Raw genomic sequence first — 24,316 nt, 5'->3', positions numbered from 1 at the left:
AGGTGGCTGGCTGTTAAGGCGATCTGAAGTGGCAGCACTCACGTGGCCCAGATCCTGCAGCCGTGTCTGAATCTCTGAGTTCATTGAACTTTAGACCACTTCCCCCCTGCTATTGAGGTAGCAGAGAGGTTAAATATATATCTTTTTCCAAACATAATTTGATTTGTTTAAGTTTGATCAGCTTTTCTGCCAACATGACACAATCTTTTGTAGTATTTTGGTTGACAACTTGAGCAAATTAGACTGGAGTATAGTGACTTGAGACAAAGCAAGCACCTCTCATCAAATCTGTGTCACCCACTGCCATTTATTATAAGCTCTATGGCTTTAAAAAGTTTGTTTAGTAGACGGGCAAATCTTTTGCTCACCACTGCCTCTAAATCTGAACTTTTTCTCTTTTGGCTCACCAATACATTGAAGGGAACCTGACTTATGACAGCACATTTGCTTTCTCCCCTTATATTTTGAATTAGTTTGATATATGTTACAGTGTGTTGCTTTGTGCAACTAGTGAAGGTTTTTTCTTGTCCAGGAACTGATATCTTCCCCGTTAGGAAGCAGATTATCTCAGACTGATAGCCAATCGGAGAGCTCCCAGAGTAACAACCAAGCCGAACCAGGTCAGTGCTTTTTTAACACCATGGATATGGCATTCATTTGTATGTTACTAATCCTGTATAAAACAAAAACAACACTGTTTTCTTAATGTAGGCATTCTCATGGCGGACAACCCCAGTTCTGCATTCCAGGAGGAAAGTCAAGTTCTAAACATTTGCCCTCCAGCGAACAAGAAAAAGTATGTGGGGACCAGACTTTGATGTTTACTGATTGATGATGCTCAGGGTAAGGCAATGATATAGTGTTTTCACTCTGGTTCTTATTCTTGCAGGTGTGCAGCAGAGGACACTGATATGGATTCTGGAGCTGATTCTACCACACACTGCATTCAGTCTGAGGGTAGGAGCTCTTCTCACGTGTTAAGGAAGAAATAACATCCATGTCCAGTATAGAATTTAATATTACATCACCTGTTATTGCGTTTGATGACATCTGTGTGTGTGTGTGTGTTTCAGAGGGAACCTCTCAGTTTGGTTTTCTCGAGCTTTCTCAGAGTCAGGATCTGCGAGGTGAAGCGAGGAACAGTCAGGAGGAAGAAGAAGACATCGTACCGCAGCCAGACAGCGAAAGACGCACCAAATTAGGTATTGAGACGGGTTTTTTTTTTTCTTCGTTATTTTTACACCTTTCTATGTTTCATTGTTATTAAGTCCCAAAATTTACTTTGAATTGATCCAGAGAATATTAATCTGCACGTCTCGAATGATTTACATATTCAAAAGGCTCCAGTCAGACCTGGTTCCTGGGTGATTTAAGAAATTCAATTTGAATCTACTGATGGGTGACATATTAAAGGAATATCCTGAATAAGTGAGTGGAGTGACATAACAAATGCAGATGCTTCCATACAGGACCCCACAGGTCACTAAATGGTTTGATTAGTCTTCGATGTCATCAGATACCAACCCTACTGAACACTTATGGGAGACTGTGGAGTGACGTGTCAGACAGTTCCCTCCCCCACCACCATCAAAACACCAAATCCGAGAATATCTCCTTGTAGAATCGTGTTCATTTCTCGAGTAGAGTTTAGAGAAAGGAGCACTGAAGATGTTCTGGAGGGCTCATGGTGTAGAAACACCTCACTGTGACACTTTATGTTGGTATTTCTTGTCATTTGTCACTCATCCGTAGCTCCAGTGCATCTTTAGAAGAAGAAGAATGCTTTTATTTATCCCGTGAGGGGAAATTCACAATTTTCACTCTGTTAGTACAGTTGCACACACATCGAACACCGGCCTGAATTACAAACATGCTCAGGACCGATACACGCTAAACACGCTAATGGAGAGAAGTCAGAGGGAGGAGCAGTTGGGGGGTCTGGTGCCTTGCTCAAGTGAAGCAAGGCTCAAGTGCCAGTGCCCAGGAGGTGAACTGGCACCTCTCCAGCTACCAGTCCACACTCCGTACTTCGGTCCGTACCCCCATGCTTCCTTTGTTATATATCTCTCTGGTAACTATTTACTCAGCTCAAGATGCATACATTAAGTATAAAGAGGGTTGAAATGTTCATTGTCGAGGCAACATATTTGTACTTGCTCCAGGGGAACAGCTCATCGTTTACTTTTTACTGTGAGGCTGCTGGTGGAATGAACAAATGCATAATGTGTGTGTCGGTCAGAGCAGAAATAAATTCCTAATCCCACTGGATGAAGCATGACGGCTGGGTCTAACAGTTCATTATTTAGTACCTGATCAGAGCATTCATACTGACATCAAATATTTTAAAAAGTCAATCTAACTTACACCTTCTTTTCATCACAAGCAGAGCAGGGCATCAGCTCCAGGACTTCAGAGAGTCAGGACAACAAAGCAGTGAGGTACAGCTCCATATGGTGTTTAAATCCTACATTCATTAACGGTGCACATACTGCATTGGGGATGAGCAGCGTTTTTTATTTTTATTTTTTTCCTTTCCTCCAGATCTGAGGTGAGCTCCAGCAGCTCATTGGAGCCTCCGGGTCCGTCTGGGAGGCAGCTGAGCGTCCAGGCTCTTCTGCACTCACAGGCCTCTGGTGAGCAGGGCGAGCAGGACTGTGAGATCCTGTCCTCGCAGGAGGACATGTTCGACGCTGACAAGACAGGTACATCTGTGCATATGCAAACCTGCATGGTCTTTTCAAGGTTGCAGGTAATAGGAGAGTGTTGCTGACAGTTGTTTCTATTTCAGAGCCAGGTAAGTTGTGTCAGTCAAACAGAAAGTGGTTTATACAAGTTAAAAGTTGGACTCTCTCTCTGTGCCACGTTTTTTATATATATATATATATATATATATATATATATATATATATATATATAAAATATACCTTTGTGCTACTCTCAGGTGCTGCGGTGGACAGCACAGTGTCTGAGCCGGAGCAGCAGGCTCACCCCTCCTCGACACCGGCCCACACCCTGCGACTGCTGCATCTGTCTGGACAGGGAACACTGGTGCAGGAAAGTCTGTCCCAGTAAGTCACAAGAGTGCTCTCATATTGAGTTATCCTGTCCACTGTCCATCCTGTCAAACCCTGTCAATCGATCATTAACCGTTAACTGACAAGCAAGCAACTGAGTCCTCATCGATATAGCAGCGCTGTGGAGAGCCACGAACTCAGCAGTAAAAAGAAGCTTAGAACGCAGGTTGTTAGACGTTTTTCTGTAACTTTTAGATTTTTAATTTTTCTTTTAATAATACTGTTTTTAATAGGTCAAAATTCTTATTGTTGGTCAAGGGTTAAACGGTTAATCATTAACATCCTTACACAAGTGAAACGTAGATAATGACCAGATATTCTGTTCTCTTTGCCCCTTTTCCCCAGGAGCTCTGTTGACTATGTTGCCCCCACCCCAGACAACTTCACCCACACCCCTTTAATTGTTCCCAGCTCACCAACTGGACCAGAGAATGAACACGGTGAATGATTTAACCTACTTTAATGGCTAAATTTGAATTGAAAGAGCAAGTCAGCCGGTAAGTGGAACTAAAATGAGTTTGCTTTGTCAGGTGCTGATGAAGCGATGGATACTTCACTGCCCCCAGAAGACCGGGCCGGAGAAGATGAAGAGCCGATGGAAACGGAGGCAGCCTCCAAGCCACACCCGTCCGCCTCTACTCCTATATCCCAGAATTCCCCTGGATTTGTGTTAGAGCAAACTCTCTCTATACCCTCCCAGCCAGAGTTTTCTCATGTGTGTACATTTTTTATTTGAATTAATTAGCCTATTCAATGCATTTGTTTTAGGGCTGCAGCACATGGCACCTCACTACATTTTAAATGAATTAAAAAAAAGAAAATTATTTCTTGGGTGAAATTTCAGAAAATAAAGAATATTGACCCTCACCATTTCCCAGAAGGTTCCCAAATTAAAATGCCCTTATTTTACATGGCAATATGTTTTTAAAATCATTGATTTGTGTTTTTTGAGCACATATTCCACCCTATGCAATGTGCCCTACATATGATGAAATATGCTCAGTGTTTGGCAGTTTTGCTTGAAAATTGATGAATTGTTTTTGATTTACTATCTGTCAATCGACTAATTGCTTAAACGACTAATCGTTTCCGCACTGATTTGTTTATTTTTGACTTGCCTCGTGGTTTGCGATTCGGATTCAGCGATTTTGTTTTTCAGCGATTTCGCTAATTGATGAATATTTTATCAAATAAAGAGTGCTTAACTTTCACTGGTTACAGCCTCTTAAAATATGGGACATTTTCTTAATATTAGCGTAAGTTCCAATATCTTTGGATTTGACTGTTTTTGACTATTTTCTAAACAAGAGATTAATCCGTTAATTCCAAAAAATATTTAGTTAATTGCAAAAAATATTAAAAGAAATCAGCAGTTGAATCAATGACAATAATCCTTAGTTTCAGCCCTGGTTCATGATATTCCATGTATGTGTTTTTCTGTTTTCTCAGGATGCGTTTGTCCCAACGCAGAGCCAAGAGGCACCACGGCAGTCCGATAAGAAGATGGCGCTGTTGCCTCGCGAGACACAGTCTCAACAGCTGGAGTCAGCTGCTTTCACTTTGCCTTTGCAGCTCTCCGTGAACACGCAGAGCAGTAGCCCAGCCCAGAAGACCTCGGAACACGTTGAGGAGGACAGCCAGGCCACTCAGATCGAGGAACTGGAGGAGCCGCCCGGTGTCGACACCAGCGACTCGGTGGTTTCACACCAGAGGAGCGAGAGCAACGGCGTCTCTTCAGAGTCCCAAACCGCCGCCAGTTCTAAAGCTTCCGCCTCTGCTGAATCACCAAAGCATCGCAGCGAATGTGCCAAGAAGGAGTCGTCCAATCTGTCGCAGCAGTCTGACGTGCACAAAAAGACCTCTTTGAATGTACAAGATGTGAATGTAAAAGACAGTAAAAGTGACAGCAAAGAGGCAGGCTCTGCTGAAGCGGAGTCCTGCTCTCAACCAAAGTTTGATCCCTCCGTTAACAGCTGTGTGCAGGAGACTCCCCAGGACACTACACCATGCAGTTTGTCCTCGAAGTCTATGATCTCTAACACATCTGCTGTGGATGTGGTGAAGGGTTCTGTAGACTTGGGGAAGGAAGGAGGAACTGCAAAGAGTCCTTCTGTAAAACCATTGTCACAGAAGTGTGGAACGGTTGGCAATAGTCAAACGGTCAAAGACGTGACGGATGAGCCTGTGCAGGATGAGGTAGAAGAGGAGGTGGTGATGGAGGGCGCATTGGGAGGCGGGGCCTCAGGAATGGCTCTGGCCCTCTCCCACAGCCAGCTGTTGTCTCCTGAGCCCGTGGAGGGGGAGAGTGGCGACAGAGGAGAGGACAGCGTCATTGTCGTTGCAGACAGCGAGAGAGACTCCCAGGTTCTTCCGAAAGACGTGTCGTCGCAGTCAAAGACCAACAGTTCCCAGCCAATCGGAGGCAACGTGTCCCTCTCCACTAACGGCCACGGGTCCCAGGCGCAGGCGAAGAAGGTGCACCCGGCTCCTGAGAGGGTGGGGCCTGAACCAGAGGGGCTCAAAGACAAGAGCCTGAGTGATAGCTCGGGAGGTAAGATGGGCTCAGATATACCGTATGTCACAGTCAGCAAAGTGTGATATCCACTACTTAGTTAAAAGCAGCGTTTCTTAACCTGGGATTGGGACGATCAAAGAGGTTGTAAAAAAAAAAAAAAAAAACATAATAATTGTAGCATATTACCCCAAACACTTTATTTGGAGGTCAACTAACTAGGCTGCAACTAACGATTATTTTCATTGTTGATTAATCTGTTGATTATTTTCTCGATTAATTAATTAAATGCATATTTTCATTTACTTGTAGCTTACAGTATAGAAAATGTGTTGGCAACACACTCCCTCAAATCCTACTTATTACAGGGATTTTTTAACAGATTTTCTTAGTCTGCATAGATACATTAGAGGTGAGAGTTAATGGCCGTGTTAGAGACACATCATCTCTGTTTGAGACTGATCAGGAGCCATGCGCTGAAATAGATCTAATGTGAATCCAATGTCACTTTTCCATTACAGAAATTTCCTTCCACTTCACACTTCCTAAAGAAGGGGAGCTGATTGGTCCTGCTGTCGGTGCCACGCCCCCTCTAATCAGCCAGCTGAAGCAGAGGCTGAGGCACAGCACTCCCATCGGTGGGTTCTTGTGCCGGACAAACCGGACAACTCGTCCACTGAACCTCAAGTATTAGAACATGATCTGATGTCGAGCTTCTTCACTGTTTTTCTTTTCCTCCAGAGATCACTTCCTTTTCTGAAAAGTCAGGCGCGGCGGGGGATGTCTCTGCAGACGGGGCGATGGCAGCCAGTGACATTGTGTCGGGGGAAAGCGGGGACGACACGACGGAAAAGGGAGACGGGAAGCTGAGTTTGAGGATGAAGCTGGTGACCCCCGTCGAAGAGGGCAGCTCGGAGCGCTTCAGCCTGCAGAGTAAGAGCCGTTTGCGTGCGGTTACTCCCTCACACTGTCATGCTCAACGCTGGGCGTGTGCATCTTCCTGGGAGTGACGCTGGATTAGAGCAGTCAAATTTGGCCAAAACGTTGCATTTGAATATTTAAAAACAACAACACCGAGGTTCGAATCTATTCAAATGTCTTTTTTTTGAGCATTATTTCCATAAGAGTTCAACCAATACAACAGGAGACATAACTACTTGTATAGGTTAGGTTTATTTATTGAACATGTGTTTTCAATAATCTACATACCGACACATTACAAATTAAAGTAATAAAACAATGTTCTATGTAACTTAATATAAACACTGTAGCCCTCTCTGCCTCTCTCTCTGGAGCGTGCAGGAAGCAGGACACGGCGTGGATCACACCGCATCAAGGGGCCAGTTTGTAATTTGGTCATGAACAACCGAGTCTCTTGTCGTTCTTGAATTTGTCGGACGATTTTGGCGGCAGCCCTTACCGACACAATCTAATCGTCTGCTAATAAGTTGCTTTTAGACACAGGTTCTTGGACCTTTCGGACATTTTCGTTGCTGTCTTTGTGGGGTCCTCTTCTTCGCCCTCGTTGTTTGTTTACCTTCGGTATCGCCAGCCCGCATAATCGAACTTCATCAGCACTAGGGATGCACCGAATCCAGGATTCAGCCAAATATTGGGCTTTTTGACAGGGTTCGGTTTCTGCCAAAGCTTAGAATTTTTTTCCACCGAACCCTACGCTTGCACTATGCGCGCTACGCTGGTCGACTTAATGACGCCACCGTTGATTACGGGGTGTTTACTTAGGTGGAGCGGTCAGTGCAGTAGGCTGTGAGAAACTCATGAGCAGAAAAGTGTTTGGCAGTACTTTCAGTCAAAAGAAGGCGATTCAAGTCCAGCGACATGTTCTATTTACAATGCTGATTTGTCTGGTGGTGGCATAAACCCTAAACAATACACAACATGGCCGCTGTTAAAACATTTGGTATGAAACATCTGAAAGAATAATGCAGTTGTGCAAAGGAAGGATGAAGGAAACCATTACCAGCTTTGCCCCTGGGAGACAGCATTCGCCAGTGTATTTTTGGGGTATTCGCCAAACCCCAAAAATGCATCCCTAAACAACATGCAACTTCAGGTGGACTCTGCTCTAGATGACTGGTTGGAAAGGAAGGATAATCTCAGACTAAAAATTTTCTTAAATGTCTTTTAAAAAAAAAAATATATATATTTTATCTATATGTTTGAATTATTATTATTTAATATTCAACCATTACCAGAAGGACTTTGCTAAAACTGCCCTGGGAGTAGGATTTGGTATTGGGACACTGTTTCCACTGAGGATTCGGGCAGGGAATTTGAGGAACTTAACCAGTGTATTTTTTCCCAGGGTATTCGCCAAACCCCAAAAATCTGGATTCAACATTGTGCATCCTAAACACATGCCAACTCCCTGGTAAAGTCTACTCGCTGAATTTCTGTGGACTCTGCTCTAGATGACTGGTTGGATGACAGGGAGCTAGATAGGGGAGGTGCTGCGGAGTATGGGGTGAGGGGGTTCTACCAGGGCCATCCAATCTCTGTATGACCAAAGTGAGAGCTGTGTCCGGGTTCTCGGTAGTAAGTCGGACTCGCGGTGAGGGTTGGCCTCCGCCAGGGCTGCGCTTTGTCACCAATCCTGTTTGTAGGACAGGATAGCAATGTAAATTTTCATGTATGAATGTCTTTTAAAAAAAAATATATATATATTTATCTATATGTTTGAATTATTATTATTTAATATTCGTTGCCAGCTGTACGTTGAATGCACTCATTACCACCTCAATAATAAATGTCTAATTTCTATCCCCCAGAGCCAGCACTATCAGAAGAAGATGAATCTGTCGTCAAGGTTACCACTGTTGCCAAGGCTGTTACCAGGGCCTGGGAACGCCGATCCCCCAGTCGGAGCTGGTTAATGTTGCTTTGGGGTCCCCTTTATGGATAATATTCGTTGCTGCACATTAACTGAATTCTTTCATAAGTGTGTTACTGCCTTCCCCTCAGTCTCTTGGGAATGAAAAGCCGCTGAAGGACGTTCTTCAGTGGCTGTTGTTCAGCCTCTACAGTGTCGCTTCACACACAATGGCACCGATGTATTGAGATATTTATAAAAGTCAGATTTATGGCTAGTTTAAGCTCCAACTGATGAAAAGCGCACCTGTTCTAGTGGCTCTTATGTTTTTCATTCATAGATGTATTTGAGCCCAAGTGATGTATCAGCATGGCTGGTATTGTCGGCCATCTTTAGCTTATCACAGATATCTCAGTTAATGCGTGTATGTTGGCTGATGAGTTTCAGCTCAGAGATAAGTTTGAGGTAGAGATGTCCGGAGCCGATCCTAAAGATTGATTGAACCGGGCATATTTTAATGAATATATATATATATGAGCAAATCTTTCGGTTAGCAGCTTCTCAGCCAGCGCTGATGGTCCCCGGTCAAATTGAGAAACGTCACCGGCTATAGGACGCATAAGCTGTCGAAATTCATTTTTAAAACATTTTGTGAGTAACTTGATGACAGCCCAAAATTAAACGTCTGATGAAAGTGATTTGGCTTTGTCCACTAGAGTGCACTGACAAGTTTATTTTTTACACTGTAATATTTTTCGCTCCTTACATATCTTGACTTCTTATCTGTTCATGTTTTGTCTTTTTAAATGTACGATATATCGGCCAATATATTATTATCAGACACTCAAATTAAGCTATTGGTCAAATATATCTAGTATCGGTTGAGCTCTAAAATCTATAAATCAACATTTTGGCACATATTGCCTCAATGACAGTTAGTATGTCACAATGATGAAATTAAACGGCTAATCTACTTCAACATTCTCAACTCAATTTGTAACTTTGACACCAATGACTTTGATTAAAACTGGGGAGTGTCGGCATGTTTTGGCACCATGTTCTGTGGTTGACAATTACACGGATGCTGTAACAAATGCACACTAAGTTGCTCAAGTCGGCTCATTGAGCAATTCTATTTTTGAGTGCATTTATTAGTGCTTTTGCTTGAATTGTGCTGTGGAGAGTCACTGTTAAGTTGTTCAGACTAAAAGCTATTCTTCATGCTCAGCTCATCACACCTGATCAGTTCATTTGTTTAGCTCGGCCCATCACTCTGAGTCCATAATATGGCTAACAAATATGGCTTTTAAATACTTGAATACTAGTTTTAACTTCTGTTTGGGGGAGCACATCTCTTGGCTGCAGTATAGTCTCACATTGCCAGACCTTCCTCCACTTTAAACCAATCACTATCGTCTTGGGTGGTGCTAAGCGCCGGACTGCTGGAAAATAGCCTCAGGAAGGAACTTGTTTTGGTGGAACGTGTAGGTTCAAGTGTACTTTTAGTTGTGCGACAGAAAACTCAGATTGGATAGATAGTCTAGCTACCCTGCAGAGATCTGAGGAGCAGTTAAACATAGTCCTCAGAAATCCACCAGAGTTTAAAATTCCAACCCAAAGAAAGCGGAAGGTAACAGACATCCACCCGCAAAGAGTGACATCCGGCGTAATTTCCTGCGGCAACGGACCAATCCCGGAAGTGGAACTTCGTGGATATAGACTGGCGGCAGTTTAATGCATCTTCAGGGTTTATTTACCCCTGGCACTGCAGTTTACACTGCTAGATCAATGTGTTATTCAACCGCTTTGCAAGACGATTTTATGCTGGTTGTAAAAAATAGGAGTGTAACACTGATGTTTGATGTCCCAGCAGCCCGTCAGTGTTCAGTCGTGTCAGACAGGTGCACAGACAGCAGGAGCCAAGGGAGGACAGCCAGGCTGGAGGCAACACCACACCGGTCAGGTAAGCTGTAAGCTGTGACAGTCCAGGAGTGCATCTTTCAGTGTAATGCCATTTGTAATGTGATCTCATTGAGCCAGATGTGATTCTTTTACTGTGACGACAAAAATAAACCTGTAGAAAACTGGGTGAAAATGTAGTTGTGAAGGGCCAAAATGTCAGTGGCTTTCATTCCAGTTCCTTTCCAGTTTCTCATTTGAATCCTGCAAGTACTTTTTAGCACTACTGTAATGGAGTAGAAATGTCAGACTTTGTCGGAGTGTTTCCACCCACAGTTTAGCCAAATGTTGTACCATATACAGCATGTGTGTATATATACACCTGGTCCTACGAGACTGAGTGCAATATATAACAGACATGAAGGCACCAGGGGAAAAGCCTGCCATATGCTCATAACAGTGTTGACCCATTTTTGTTAGCTTTGCAGTCTAGATATTTTTTTTTTTTAAGATTATTTTTGGGGCATTTTAGGCTTTTATTTTGAAAGGACAGCTGAAGACATCAAAAGGAAGAGAGATGGGGAATGACATGCATTAAATTACATATCATATAGCTATTTTTATCCAAAGCGACTTACAATTTCTATATATGCCTCACGCCTCTGGAGCGACTATGTGTTAAGTGACTTGCTCAGGGACACATTGGTTGATGTATTGCAGTGGGAATTGAACCCAGATCTCTCACACCAAAGGCATGTGTCATATCCACTGCGCCATCACCACCCATCAAAGGAGTGGAACCTGGCGCCTGCTCTGCTCTGCCAACTGAGCGATCCAGGCGCCCGCTGTCTAGATTTTTAACGCCATCATGTGTAGGAGTTAAACAACTTTTAGTTTTGTGACTTTTGTGAAAAAAGTCATAATGTCACCTTATCATCTCATCATCACATAATCTAAAAGATGCTATAAGGAGGTGTGTGTGTGTGTGTGTGTGTGTGTGTGTGTGTGTGTGTGTGTGTGTGTGTGTGTGTGTGTGTGTGTGTGTGTGTGTGTGTGTGTGTGTGTGTGTGTGTGTGTGTGTGTGTGTGTGTGTGTGTGTGTGTGTGTGTGTGTGTGACCTACTTTCTGGAGGTGGGGTGGGTGGTTATTTTTTGCATATTCTCTTGGGACACGAGGAGCGGTAAGGTGTAGCTTTGTCCTCCCGCTTTGATAAAGTGTGATTGTTTTACTAAATGTTTTCTGCAGTTGAATTCTCTCTTTAATCCACTTGCAGTAAACAGTTTAGAGAACTGTGCTGTTTGCATGCCAATATAAGAGACTAACAAGACTAATAGTCTATAAGCAACACAATTTATTTAGGTAGGTTTTGTTATATATGTGTTACCATCATCAAGTGAGGAAAAAATGTAAGGTTTAGCCTGATGATGACACCAGAGGAAAAGTCATATTGAAAAGGCTTTGATTTCTGACACATAGGGTTGGGTATCGTTTGGGTCTTTTCCAATACCGGTGCTAAAACGATACTTTTAAAACAGTGCCGGTGCCTGAACTGACACTTGTAAAAAAAAAAAAAAAAAAAAAAAAAAAAAAAAAAAAAGATCACACAACAACATTTGGCGACATTTAAAGTGATGGTTCGGAGTCATTTAACCCTAGGGTCCTTTGCACCATGACCTCGAGCCAAACAACCCCCCAGAAGGTTTTTTTCACCTGGGTTGAACATTGGGAGAGTTAGCGTTATCAGCTGAATAGCTTAGTGCAGGGGCTAATGGACCCACATTTGTATCTCATAAATGACCCCACTAATAATGCGCCGAAATGATACCAAACTTCTACACTAGTGCAAATAGGTTATGCACTCATAAAACGATGGATTATAAAGTTTGTAAGTACACCAGAAGTTTATGTAAATAACACTTGCCTGTTGGCTTCTGCTCTCTGCGGCTTGTTTATTCCTACGGCCATGAGGTCCCAGTGTTGGAATCCTCCACAGTGAAATACGTTGACACTTTACACCGTTTAGCTGTCAGCATTTTAACCGTGTTTAAGCCAGTTACTAGCTAGCGGTAGGCTAACGTTACCTGCTGTCAAGTGTAGTGTTAACGAGCGCCACGTTCAGCGATGTTGCCTCTAACGTTCGTTTCAGAGCACCAGAGAGAAGCGCTGAAGGCATGTTAGTGGCTCCGAAATGAGGCACCGGAATCCGCGTTGCTATTTGGTCCATTTAGGCACCGTTGCCGTATTAGCACCGGGTTTTGATACCCAACCCCTACTGGCTCCTGCAGATTCTAATATTGACACCATTTTGTTGACTCTCTACCAGATGTCCCACATCGTCACATTTGTACCTTTTTTTTTTTTTAACATCTTTGCAGAGAGGAGCCGTTTGGCTCACCCCAGAGGAGCTCCCAGGCGTCCTCGCTGGGATGCAACAGCCTCCCTAACAGCCAATTGGAGACTTCGCAACAGGAAGTGTTGGCAGCACCGCAGGAGAGCCGTAAGGATCCTCCCGGCCCTACTGAGCAGTCTGGGGATAAGCGAGGACCCCCTCAAGCTCCAGAGCCGCCCACCCCTAGCAGGACTGATGGCAGACAGAGGGCTCCTCAGCTGACCATCGCCTCCAGTCCGTCCAACAAGGTTAGCTGGTTACTGCGCACATCTGGAGCTCGCCACAGCACAAAGGATTAACAATGCTAATGCAGAGCATGTATTTGAATTTTGCAAAGTTGTCATGTTCTTACTGAAAATGGTTATTATGGTATGTTTCTCTATTATGTTAAGTCAAGTTTATTTATATAGCATGTTTAAAACAACCAGAGTTGACCAAAGTGCTGTATAAATTGAAGTGCATGGCACAACAAGTCATATCAAAGCAAAATGAGTCATAAAATAACACAAATAAGAAGAAAGCAAGAAAATACATTACAACATGTAAGAATAGAAGAATTTTAAAATAATTGAATAAAAATAAATAATTATTAAAATTCAAAAAATCTGTAAGAGCAACCAAAAGTCATTGAAAACAAATATGCCATGATATGTGTTTTTTGCATGGTTATTGTTGTAATGGCTAAGCTTAAAAACTTAAAGCCACGAGAGGCTGCTATACGGACTTGAAACAAACAAGTCTATGGCTAGGAAACTAGCTGACTCGCTCTCTTCTAGCTTACACCGCTCCGTAGCCTACTGTTGAAATCACTGACTCCCAATAGTCATCGTTGCGTTTTCATGTACATTTATTGATCACAGTGTTCTTCAAATGAACGTGCAAGAATCCATGTGTCCCTTAAACTCCATCAATAAACATTTACACATCCACATGAGCGTTGCGGTGTGTAGCGATTTCATGCGGTCATAAACTTTTTTTTGTGCTCCTCCGATTAATGGCACCCCCTGTTACCTGTTGAAAGGTTCCTACCTAAATAGACATCACTCAAAAGCACACTAGTGACACCAGTGGACAATTTGTGTCCTACACCCAAAACAAATGAAAATGGCTCTTACAGTTATTGTGGTGTTGATCAGTCTGCCATGTGTGTCTCAGCCCCGTCAGCGGACAGTCTCCCAGCAGACCAGCTTCGATGCACCGGGGCCACGCTCCCCAGCTGGCAGGGTAGGGACATTCAGCTGTTTATGGAGGCGGAAAATTCTGCTTACGTCTGTGAATATTGTCCCGTTGACACTCTTGTGTTTTTGTCTTAAAGGGTGAACCAGAGTCTCCGTCCTTTAGAAGAACCGCAGCCCCCGCCCACCGCCGACACGTGCGCACCATCCAGGAAGTGCGAACCACCGTCACACGGATCATCACAGACGTGTATTATGAGGATGGCAAAGAGGTGGAACGCAAAGTCACCGAGGTAGCCGACAGATTTCCCTTTTCTCTGGTCTTTGACAGGAAGAGTTTTCAAAACGTCTCTAGCTGTAAGGTGAACTTTTTCAGCATGTCTTAAATGTTAATTCAGCTTGCTTAACTGTACACTACCCTCACAGCAGCAAACAGCAGACAGATAGTTAGAGACTCGCTGGAACACAGTGGAGGAGTTTGTAGAGACCAGTTAAAAGAGAGATAATATTGGACGTACATTTGTCAGCTGGACACAAACAAAGAATGAAAGATAATGTTGCTCCTTGACTGCTGGATGTGGAAATAAGCAACTGTTAACTAACAACTTCAACATATCAACTTTTAAAGGTGATGATATGGCAGTACCGTGTTCACATCTTGTTTCCGCTGTAACCAAGTAGCCAAAAAAAAATTAGTTATTGCATTAAAATACATTTTAATCAGTCATTTTCTATCTGCCAATTGGCCATTTTCAGGGTTCTTTGTTGTCTATTGTTTCACATTTTACTTACACCCAGTTGCCATTTCATTAGGTCCACCTAGCTGAAACTAATGCAGTCTGTCACAGTAGCTCTGCAATAGATCTTTTCTTCATTCAGGCTTTTGTTTGGTTTTTGTTTAAACTGTTTTACAGAGGTGTTGATTCAACTGTGTATAGAGGCTTTGTCCCCTCATTTTTATTGAAGGTAGACTAATTATTAGAATCACCATGTCAGTATAACGCAAAAGGGATCAACAGCCCCACAAACTACATCCTCCTCAGTCACCATATGTACCCTTTTTAAGGCTCTGACACACCAACCCGACGGCCGACCGTCGACAGAAAAGGCAGTCGAACCGACTGCCTCCCCAAGGTCAAAAAAGTGCCTCGGAACACACCAAAGCGACGCCAACTTGAGCGTACGTCCTGCGCGTGCGCGAGACGTAATACGTCTCCATAACAGCAGGCGACGCTAATCTGTATTGTCACCCAAAAAATTAAAACCGGCAGCTAATTGGACGAACGTGTTACGCGGGTCTCCCGAATTTCAAAGCCAGACCATTAATGGCGGCTCGTTCAGATTACAATCTCGTATTTTACGAAAATAGTTCACCGAAACGTGTTTCTGAAAAGACTTTAAGCGAGAAATAGGCCATACAGTTGCTGAATCTGTCTTCATTTTAGATCAACAAAGGTTAGTTTGAAAGATTTTCGTCAGATTTTGAGAGGCGTTAATCACGCTCATCCCGCTCGTCATTTCCGGGTTAGCACTCCACCAATCAGATTGGTCATTGAGTCTGACTGCCCACCGGCCGAGTCAACAAGTCACATCAGCCCAAATTAAAGCTGACGGCTCCTCAGACTGACGACGGCACGGAACACACCAAACTGACTCGAGTCACCGACCTCGCCAGACTGTCCGACGGACGATAATCGGGTTGGTGTGTCAGCGCCTTTACATGTTATGGCATTTTTTGTTAAATGGATGGATGCTATAATATGCAACTTTAGTAGCAAGTTGGAAATCTACATATTTCATATCTTTTTTTTTTTTTTTTTTTATTGAAAATGTGTGACTTCTTTATTTTAAAGAGCACATATTGTGCTACTTCGACTTTCCTGATTTTATATACTGTTATAATGTTGTACAGTCATGTTAAACGATACCAAAGTGTCAACTAATGAGGTTTAGATGTGAGCCTTGCAGACCGCTTGGGTTAGCTCTGCCCAGCTGGGAATGCTTAGATCTCATTGGGTCTCAGTGGGGTCTTTACACTTCCTGTATTGTTCTACCTCAATGAAACGGACTTCCCTACATGGTCATGCTGCTCTGAGCCATCCCTTTCGGAGGTCTTCCGGAAGATGACCAATCCCAACAGGTTGGGCTTGGCTGGAGGGGGGAGGAACCTAAACCGAGCTTTCAGAGGAGCTGCAGAAAGTGCACAGATGGAAAAAGTTTGCCGCTGATCTACATAGTTTATATCTATAGGAGTCCTGAATCAAAAACTAAGACCAGAAAAGTAGCATAATAGCTGCTCTTTAAATGTTTCCAGGAGACGGAGGAGCCAGTGGTGGACTCCCAGGTGTTGGACAGCGACATCTCTCCGTGCCGCACAGGCAGCAGCTCTTTGACCTCTGGTGACCTGGCTGACATCAGCTCTCTGTCGTCCAAGGCCTCCAGCCTGCAGCACAGCTCCGGAGGAACCAGCAGCAGCGGCTTCACCAGGCCGGACTTCCTCATGCCGCCCAGTCGAGGGGCCGTATCCTTCAGGTACCGCCTTCCCCCTCCACACTGCCAATCAAATGCTCACGGTGTCTCTTCAGTCCGGTCAATAAAGTCTCTCTGCTTTGTCTGTCTATACTAGTTGCATGCTGATTCCTATGTCACTCCTTCACCTTCTTTGGCTTTCAAATAGGGCTGCACCATATGAGGAAAATATAACGTTGTTGAATATCGCAATAACGATGTTACTTGCGATAAATTAAACAGATATTAAAGTGTACTCGGTTCTGCATTTCTGCTGCTTTCAGTTTTCTACTAAAATGCAAAAAAAAAAATGCTTGTTGAATTTAAAACGAATGAAAGAAAATTTCCAACATTCTTTTATTGAACCGATTGAACTAAATATAATAGGCAGCGCTAAAAAACAGTGACCGTTACATTTTAACGCGCAGTTTTCTACTGAAAGTGTCTTTCGATATGTCGTAGCGATGATGATAAAAAATGACATATTGTGCAGCCCTACTTTCTAACACCCTAACTTCTCAGTGATTTACTGATCCCTGCCTGCTTCAGGTACAAGTTGCTCACAGACATAAATCTGGGGACACTGAACACCCCTTGTTCAACGGGGTGCTTTGGATTTTGAAAGTAGCCCCAGATCAATGCCTGTGCAACTTGACTGGATCCATTGGTCTCCTCTGTGTGTCTGCAGTCCCAGGAGGGGAGGCGGGCAGCAACAGAGGGGTCACAGGGGTCACAGGGGTCAAAGGGCAGGGTCAGTGGTCACAATGCACAGAGGCGACAGCACCCTGGGGTCCCGGGCCTTCGTCCCGCTGACCACCAGAGGAAGGGCTAGAAGGGGCCGACCCCCATCCCGCTCCTCCATGTCCAGGTGAGTCCTCGCTGAGGCTCGGCCTGCACTCAAAGAAACCACGGACGAGGCAGCGATAACAGGCCAACTGCTGGAAGCCACGCTACTTACACTATCTATGCTAACACTTTACTTTTCATCTTTTCACTAATCTGCTAATACTTGTCACTCAGCGCTACAACTAATGATTCATTTCAGTAGTGACTCATTTGATTGTTTATTAATGAATAAATCATGTTCTCGTTTCTTTCTTGTAAATTAAACTAGTGAAAACTGTCCCTCGCTAGTTCCCTGGGGCCAAGGTGACAACTTCAGACTCCAGACATTCAATTTACAATAACGCGTGTGTCAAAATCCTCTTGACTTGAACAAATGATCAGTTATCAAAATTTGTTGATTCATTTTCTGTCAATCCACCAATTTACAAATCGTTTCCGAACTAATGCTGTCGGCATTAAAGTCAAATATTCAGATTTCATAAAACCTTTTTTTGCCAAATGTGCTATCAATCAACAACAAACTTAATTTACAGCTGCACAATGTGCTGTTTTATAAACCACACAAACCAACAAGAACTGAGTTGGCATCAAAGATTACTTGCGTACTTTACATCACCTGCCTGCAGATACTTCACAGTTTAAAGGAACACCCCGACTTATGGGGACTTTAGCTTATTCACCGTATCCCCCAGAGTTAGACAAGTCCATACATACCCTTCTCATCTCCATGCGTGCTGTAACGCTGTCTGACGCCCCCAGCGCTAGCCTAGCTTAGCACAGATCCTGGAGGTAACCGGCTCCATCTAGCCTAGCTTAGCACAGATCCTGGAGGTAACCGGCTCCATCTAGCCTACTGCTCCCAATAAGTGACAAAATAACGCCAACGTGTTCCTGTTTACGTGTTGTGATTTGTATAGTCACAGGGTGTACAAATAACAAGGTCACTATGCTTTTACTATCTAGTAATTGTTGACTCTATTACTCTAACTCTGAGCGAACTCCAGGCCAACTTTCTGCTCCTTACCACGGGGCTTCTCAGGTGCTGTGAGCAAATTACTCCGCCCAAGTAGCAGAAGTAGCAGTGCTTTGCCTTCTGAGAATATAGTTCCCAGTATGTATACGGTTAGAAGATGGCTGTGTCTCATGTGACCTTGTTATTTGTACACGCTGTGACTATACAAATCACAACATGTAAATAGGAACATGTTGGCGTTATTTTGTCACTTATTGGCAGCAGTAGGCTAGATGGAGCCGATTACCTCCAGGATCTGTGCTAAGCTAGGCTAGATGGAGCCGGTTACTTCCAGGATCTGTGCTAAGCTAGGCTAGTGGTGGGGGCGTCAGACAGAGTTAGGACACGCATGGAGATGAGAAGGGTATGCATGGATTTATCTAACTCTGGGGGATACAGGGAATAAGATAAAGTCCCAATAAGTTGGCGTGTTCCTTAAGGCAAAGCTGCACAAAGCAGAGGGAAGCTGCTGTATGCCCATGGTTGAGCTAGTTATGCTGAAATGCTAACCTGAATGCTTAACTGTTGCTTTAAACTTGTTTTTGTACATTATTCAGCGCTTTGTCAGCAAATCAGAAAGGAATATCATAAAATACTAGTGTTTTGACATGGCAGAAAAAGAAGGAAATTAGTTATTTATTTGCACATTGTTTATCTAAATAAAGTTTATTGAATGAATTGGAAGACTGAACGCACAAACATTGAACTGACTAGTAATTCTAACGAGGTAAACCTGCCGAGTGGAGGTGCTAGATGTTGAGGGAACAGAAAGCCTTTAAATCAACGTCTGACGTTGCCTGCTGTCTGAACACACTCGCTTTCTCTCTCTAAGGGGAGGTGGCGTTGGCTCGCTGCAGAGGCTCGGCGCTCACGGCCAGCCCCAGTCCTCCTCAGAGGATGAGCTGTACGCCCGCATGCTCCCCCCGCGCCTCCCGGTCAGCCCCACAGACGCCGAGCTTCCCAGCCACTCCGACTTCCTCAGGTCGTCGCCGGAGGAGGCCAGCTCAGCCGGAAGCAGCTTCGTCGGCCTGCGGGTGGTGGCCAAGTGGTCGTCCAACGGCTACTTCTACTCGGGCCGCATCATCAAGGACATCGGGGAGGGGAGATTCCGCCTGCGGTTCGATGACGGCTACGAGTGCGAGGTGGCGGGGAAGGATATCCTGCTGTGTGATCCCATCCCCCTGGGGACGGAGGTCACCGCTCTGCTGGAGGACGAGTACTTCAGCATCGGTGAGGGAGCTATTCAGTAATAAAATGAACTTCCACCTTCTTTTTTTTCAGGGATTTTAAATCATTGGATGAGCCAAAAACAGAGACTTTCCCATCAAGTTATTCTATGTATCAATGGGTCCTTAATTGAACTACCAGTATCATGTGGACTCGTTGACAGTTTACTTAGAAACTACACACTATAGCTTTAAAGGGATAGTTTGGACCTTTTGAAGTGGACTTGTACGAGGTACAAGTGTTCACATTGCAAAGCAGTTTTCAAAATGTAGGAAACCTCTCAAACCACTCAGCATGTTCCATACAGTCATTTTTATGAAGACGCTAATATAAAAAGAAAAGAATAATTGTATTGAGTCTCAAACCAAAAGTTCTGATGATCTTCCGTCGTGTGTGTGTGTGTGTGTGTGTGTGTGTGTGTGTGTGTGTGTGTGTGTGTGTGTGTGTGTGTGTGTGTGTGTGTGTGTGTGTGTGTGTGTGTGTGTGTGTGTGTGTGTGTGTGTGTGTGTGTGTTTAGGGGTTGTTAGGGGCCATAAAACCGAGGGGCAGGAGCTGTTCTACAGCGTGGAGAAGGACGGACAGACGCAGTGGTACAACAGGACCGCCATCATCCTGTCTCTGGAGCAGGGGAACAAGCTGAGGGAGCAGCACAGCCTCGGGCCCTACGAGCCCTCCACGCCCCTGACCAAAGCCTCCGACATCAGCCTCGGTAAGAACACCACAGCGCCCCCCCTTTTTTTTCTTTCTTTTAAATAATGTTTGATTTCAGTTTTAATGTGTGTTCAGAATGTCATAGAGAAAATCTTTCATCGTTTTTTTTTCTATAAATCACATATTCAGAAACCCATTGTTTCCAAATGTCTTTTATTAACTTCACTTAGACAACCTGGTGGAGGGGAAGAGGAGGCGCAGAGGAGGCCCCGAGGGTCAGAACACTCCCAACCGCAGCTCCTCCAGCAGCCCCCGAACCCCCGGCCCCTCCGGCAAGAGGAAGCTGATGGCCTCCGAGGACAACAGGACGCCGGCCAAGAGAGGCCGCAGGGGCTCGGGGGTCAAAGCCGGTATGGAGACCCGCTAACCAAAACCATGGCCGCATCGCAACCGTGGGAGGGGGCAGGGCAGGGCGGGGGAGGTTGTTGGATTTCACAGTTAGCAGTTTTTCTTTCCCGTTTATTTTATTTTTTTAACATAAGTTTTTCAGGTTTTTCTTATCTTTCATTTATGTTTTGAGTTTTTACCTGACTACATACTTCAGAGTTTCAGAGCTTTTACATAATCCTATCCATCAACAAAGCCTTAAGTCAGTTTTAGATTTTAACATAATGTATTGTTCTCGTCTCAGGTTTTAATGAGTCTGCAGTGTGTGTGTGTGTATATCACTTCGCAAGTGTTAATAGCACTTTTTAAATGTTTTTAGTAAATCTTATTTTTAACCTTCAACATTGTGTAAATGTGACCTTTTTAAATGTTGTTTTAGCCACTAGATGAAATGATCATTGTCAGATCTCAGATGTTGTTCTTGTGTGATTTTGGAGTCAGTAATGTGTGATTTCTGTACTGAGCGTAGCTAAAACATTCAGGACAGTCCGTGTCCATCCTCTGCTGCTGTGTGCTGGCTGCTGCGGAGGCTGACTGGTAATTAATAACGTGTAATAATCAGTATTACCATGGTGTTGGTCCACGGGTGGAGGGAGTGTATTTCTGTAAAGTCACGCTTTTTGGGAATCATTTTAATACGGACGGTGAATATATTTGAGGCTCAAAAGGTTGATTCAGCTAAATTACAGAAGAAAAAAAAACCAATCTTCTCACTTACCTCTAGTTTGACACAACCTCTTGCTCAATGCAGATAGTGTTTGGAGTATTGGCCCTGATTTTCAGCAACATCTTTTTTTCCCCCCCAATCTGGATCATCCAAAGAACAGAGTCGGCAGGTTTAACAGGAACTATTTCAGAAAGGTCAGATCCCAAAACCTCAGCAGATAGAACAAAGTGCAGGGCCAGATATCACTAGCGGTAAGAGAGAAAATATGCTTTTGTAATTCGGTTGAACAGAACTTTTACAGTTCCAACCTTCATTGAGTCTGACTCCGTCGCTTGCTGTGTTTTCTCCTTTTTAACGTGTGTGTGTGTGTGTGTGTGTGTGTGTGTGTGTGTGTGTGTGTGTGTGTGTGTGTGTGTGTGTGTGTGTGTGTGTGTGTGTGTGTGTGTGTGTGTGTGTGTGTGTGTGTGTGTGTGTGTGTGTGTGTGTGTGTGTGTGTGTGTGTGTGTGTGTGTGTGTGTGTGTGTGTGTGTGTGTCCAGCTCAGCGGGTGGGACTGTGTAACACCTCTGGCAGCGGCACAGACCTCCCCGGTGCGTCTTGTGACGTGGGGGAGACTCACGGCCCGCTGCCCCAGAACACGACTCTCTTCATGGGCTTCGCCTTCATGCTGACTACCTCGTCTGAGATCGACCGGCTGACCAACAAGCACAGCAGCGACGATGAGGAAGGTGAGGCAGACGATGACGCACTGAGGATGTAAAACTGATTACACAATTGTCTAATTGTCAATAATTTTACGTAACGGCAGCTTCTTTGTTTAACCACCATTAAGTTCTTACATTATAAGGTCCTAAGGGGTATTACTACTGTTGATTTTGTTTAGATATGCCACATTGGAATTATAAAAGTGATTATTGGTCAGCCTATTGAGCTAATGTTATGCTAGCGGCAGCTTTCACTTGTTACCATAGCTACTCCAGACATCCTGGGCTGTAGCTGTCTCAAGCCCAGAGGAATTGAACTTGCTCGTGTTTCTGTCCCGAAATCTGCCTGAACACCCTGCTGATTAAATAACCATCACCCTTCACTTTAAAAACCAAATGATAAAGAGGTGTGGTTTACTTCATAGGCTGTGTATTAAAGTGTTATAACATTATCTGGGTCACATGACATTGACTTAACCAAAATATGTATCCTGTGATTCATTCAAAACTTTTGATTAGTTTGAAGAAGTAATTTGACCGAAAGAGACAATGATATTGTTAATCGCAATTATTTCTGAGAATGAATTGTACAGATTGAACCATGCACACCAACGGCAGCATGCTGAATCAGCCCTTCCTGTTATGATTAAAGCAACTATAACTATTATATTCTCCACCCCCCCACCCAACAGATTATGTGCAGACAGGTCCGTATAACAAAGCATACACAGAGTCCCAGCTGCAGGCAGGTGGAGGCTTCGTCCTGCCAGACTTCAATGAAGAACAAGTAAGTGCTCTGACGACGACTATAAAACTGATGAATGCCCAACGTTTGTTATAATTATAGCCTCAAACATTTTTATAGCCTTATTCTTTTCCTACATACAGTATAATGTAGAACTTCAAATTAAAGTCTGCTTTCAGTCTGCAGTCAGTATTTTCCAAAATGTATTTAAGAGCTATGATGCAAGTATGTGACACTGTGATACATCTTTGTCAGTTTTTTTTAGTCAAATATTTCTCCAGTTATACCATTTATTATTCCAATTTTGATTGTTTTCACAATCGTCCAGTTCTCACTGCACGGTTACAGTCCGTCAGTTTGGAAAAGCAGGAGGACCGACACGTTAGCCAAGCAACGTCCTGCCGTGGACGGGGGCAGCTGCTAATCGGATTTTAGACACCTAAAAAAAAATCTATGTCTGTTTAAGCGTACGCTATATTTAGAATATTTTCAGACAGCCCTTTACGACAGGGAACTGAAGCAGTTATCTCTGCTCTCTTAAAGCCACCACACTTTTGACAAAACATCATCACGCGCAGAACACGGGAGTGGCTGCTCTGCTGCGACTTTGGTGTTTTTTTTTAAAAGGGTTAGGAACTAACAAAACTAATAATACAACCGAGCGAGGAAGCGGTAGAGCAGCAGCTCCCGTGTTCTGGGAGGTGAAATTAAGTTTTTTTTGTCAAAGGAGTCTGGTGGCTTTGAAGAGAGCGATATAACAGCTTCGTGAAGGGCTGAAAATATGGATAAGTACCTCATACAACCCCACTTCAAATATCCAAACTATCCTTTTTGATGTACTTAACCATGGTGATAAATATCACGTAGAAGCACAGCTCAAGCTCCAGCATATGACACTGCTATCCATGCATCTGTTTTCAGTGTAAGGCAGCTTACCAGAGCCTGCTCATTGCAGACCAGCACTGTCGTACAAGGAAGTACTTGCTTTGTTTGGCCAGCGGCGTGCCGTGTGTGTCACACATCTGGGTGCGAGACTGCTGCAAAGAGAACAAGCTGCTCAACTACAGGAACTACTTGCTGCCTGCCGGCGTGGGGCCAGATGAGACCATAGTAGAATGGTAAGATAAACCTCCTCCTCTTTATTTTTTTTGGCATTTTTAGGCCTTTAATTATAGGACAGCTGAAGAAGTGAAAGGGGAGAGAGAGGGGGAATGACATGCAGCAAAGGTCCGCAGGCTGGAATCGAACCCGGGTCCGCTGCGTCGCGGTGTAAACCTCGACACATGGCCGCCCGCTCTACCAACTGAGCTATCTGGGCGCCACCTCCTCCTCTTTATTATTTCGCTTTTCATTCTTTGGGTTTCACCGGATGGATTCGGTAGAGAGTGGATTTGTGTTAGCATTCAAGTCACAGAGCTAAGCATTTGTTTCCTGAAATAGATGTTCAGGTAAAGCCAACTGGACTTTCCATTCTCTTCAAATCAGGCATCCACGCTGCAGCCCGTTCAAAGCTCTGCGGGTCCTTCTGGTGTTTGAGAAGCCAGTGGAGCTTTGGGCCCAGCTGATCACCTTGGGTGGAGGTTCTTCTCTTCGACAGTTCCAGGCGGACAAAGATGGCTTAGGTACAGACT

The 24,316-nt window shown here is 44.1% G+C and overlaps 1 protein-coding gene across 11 annotated transcripts in view; it reads left to right on the top strand.

The window, feature by feature from the left end:
* Nucleotides 1-24,316, top strand: part of tp53bp1 (tumor protein p53 binding protein, 1) — a 30,493-nt gene that overhangs the window by 5,755 nt on the left and 422 nt on the right. For 5 of the 11 annotated variants that reach the window (XM_028601259.1, XM_028601349.1, XM_028601762.1 and 2 more), the window contains 26 exons: nucleotides 533-620; nucleotides 712-796; nucleotides 890-957; nucleotides 1,074-1,202; nucleotides 2,384-2,438; nucleotides 2,542-2,702; nucleotides 2,942-3,068; nucleotides 3,420-3,514; nucleotides 3,605-3,789; nucleotides 4,524-5,625; nucleotides 6,108-6,224; nucleotides 6,328-6,519; nucleotides 8,376-8,442; nucleotides 10,287-10,379; nucleotides 12,691-12,952; nucleotides 13,860-13,928; nucleotides 14,020-14,172; nucleotides 16,194-16,411; nucleotides 17,076-17,255; nucleotides 19,078-19,475; nucleotides 19,990-20,181; nucleotides 20,354-20,533; nucleotides 21,776-21,964; nucleotides 22,633-22,727; nucleotides 23,607-23,803; nucleotides 24,171-24,307. In XM_028601259.1, the coding sequence (XP_028457060.1) occupies nucleotides 533-620; nucleotides 712-796; nucleotides 890-957; nucleotides 1,074-1,202; nucleotides 2,384-2,438; nucleotides 2,542-2,702; nucleotides 2,942-3,068; nucleotides 3,420-3,514; nucleotides 3,605-3,789; nucleotides 4,524-5,625; nucleotides 6,108-6,224; nucleotides 6,328-6,519; nucleotides 8,376-8,442; nucleotides 10,287-10,379; nucleotides 12,691-12,952; nucleotides 13,860-13,928; nucleotides 14,020-14,172; nucleotides 16,194-16,411; nucleotides 17,076-17,255; nucleotides 19,078-19,475; nucleotides 19,990-20,181; nucleotides 20,354-20,533; nucleotides 21,776-21,964; nucleotides 22,633-22,727; nucleotides 23,607-23,803; nucleotides 24,171-24,307 (4,834 nt within the window). Of the gene's footprint in view, nucleotides 1-532; nucleotides 621-711; nucleotides 797-889; nucleotides 958-1,073; nucleotides 1,203-2,383; nucleotides 2,439-2,541; nucleotides 2,703-2,941; nucleotides 3,069-3,419; nucleotides 3,515-3,604; nucleotides 3,790-4,523; nucleotides 5,626-6,107; nucleotides 6,225-6,327; nucleotides 6,520-8,375; nucleotides 8,443-10,286; nucleotides 10,380-12,690; nucleotides 12,953-13,859; nucleotides 13,929-14,019; nucleotides 14,173-16,193; nucleotides 16,412-17,075; nucleotides 17,256-19,077; nucleotides 19,476-19,989; nucleotides 20,182-20,353; nucleotides 20,534-21,039; nucleotides 21,108-21,775; nucleotides 21,965-22,632; nucleotides 22,728-23,606; nucleotides 23,804-24,170; nucleotides 24,308-24,316 lie in introns of those variants that run through there. The other 6 variants (XM_028601843.1, XM_028602004.1, XM_028601424.1 and 3 more) reach the window with 5 other exon arrangements.

Source organism: Perca flavescens, chromosome 1 (genome assembly GCF_004354835.1).
Source record: "Perca flavescens isolate YP-PL-M2 chromosome 1, PFLA_1.0, whole genome shotgun sequence".
NCBI lineage: Eukaryota > Metazoa > Chordata > Actinopteri > Perciformes > Percidae > Perca > Perca flavescens.
The sequence above is the reverse complement of the archived record's forward strand: the minus strand, read 5'-3'. Positions and strand labels throughout refer to the sequence as shown.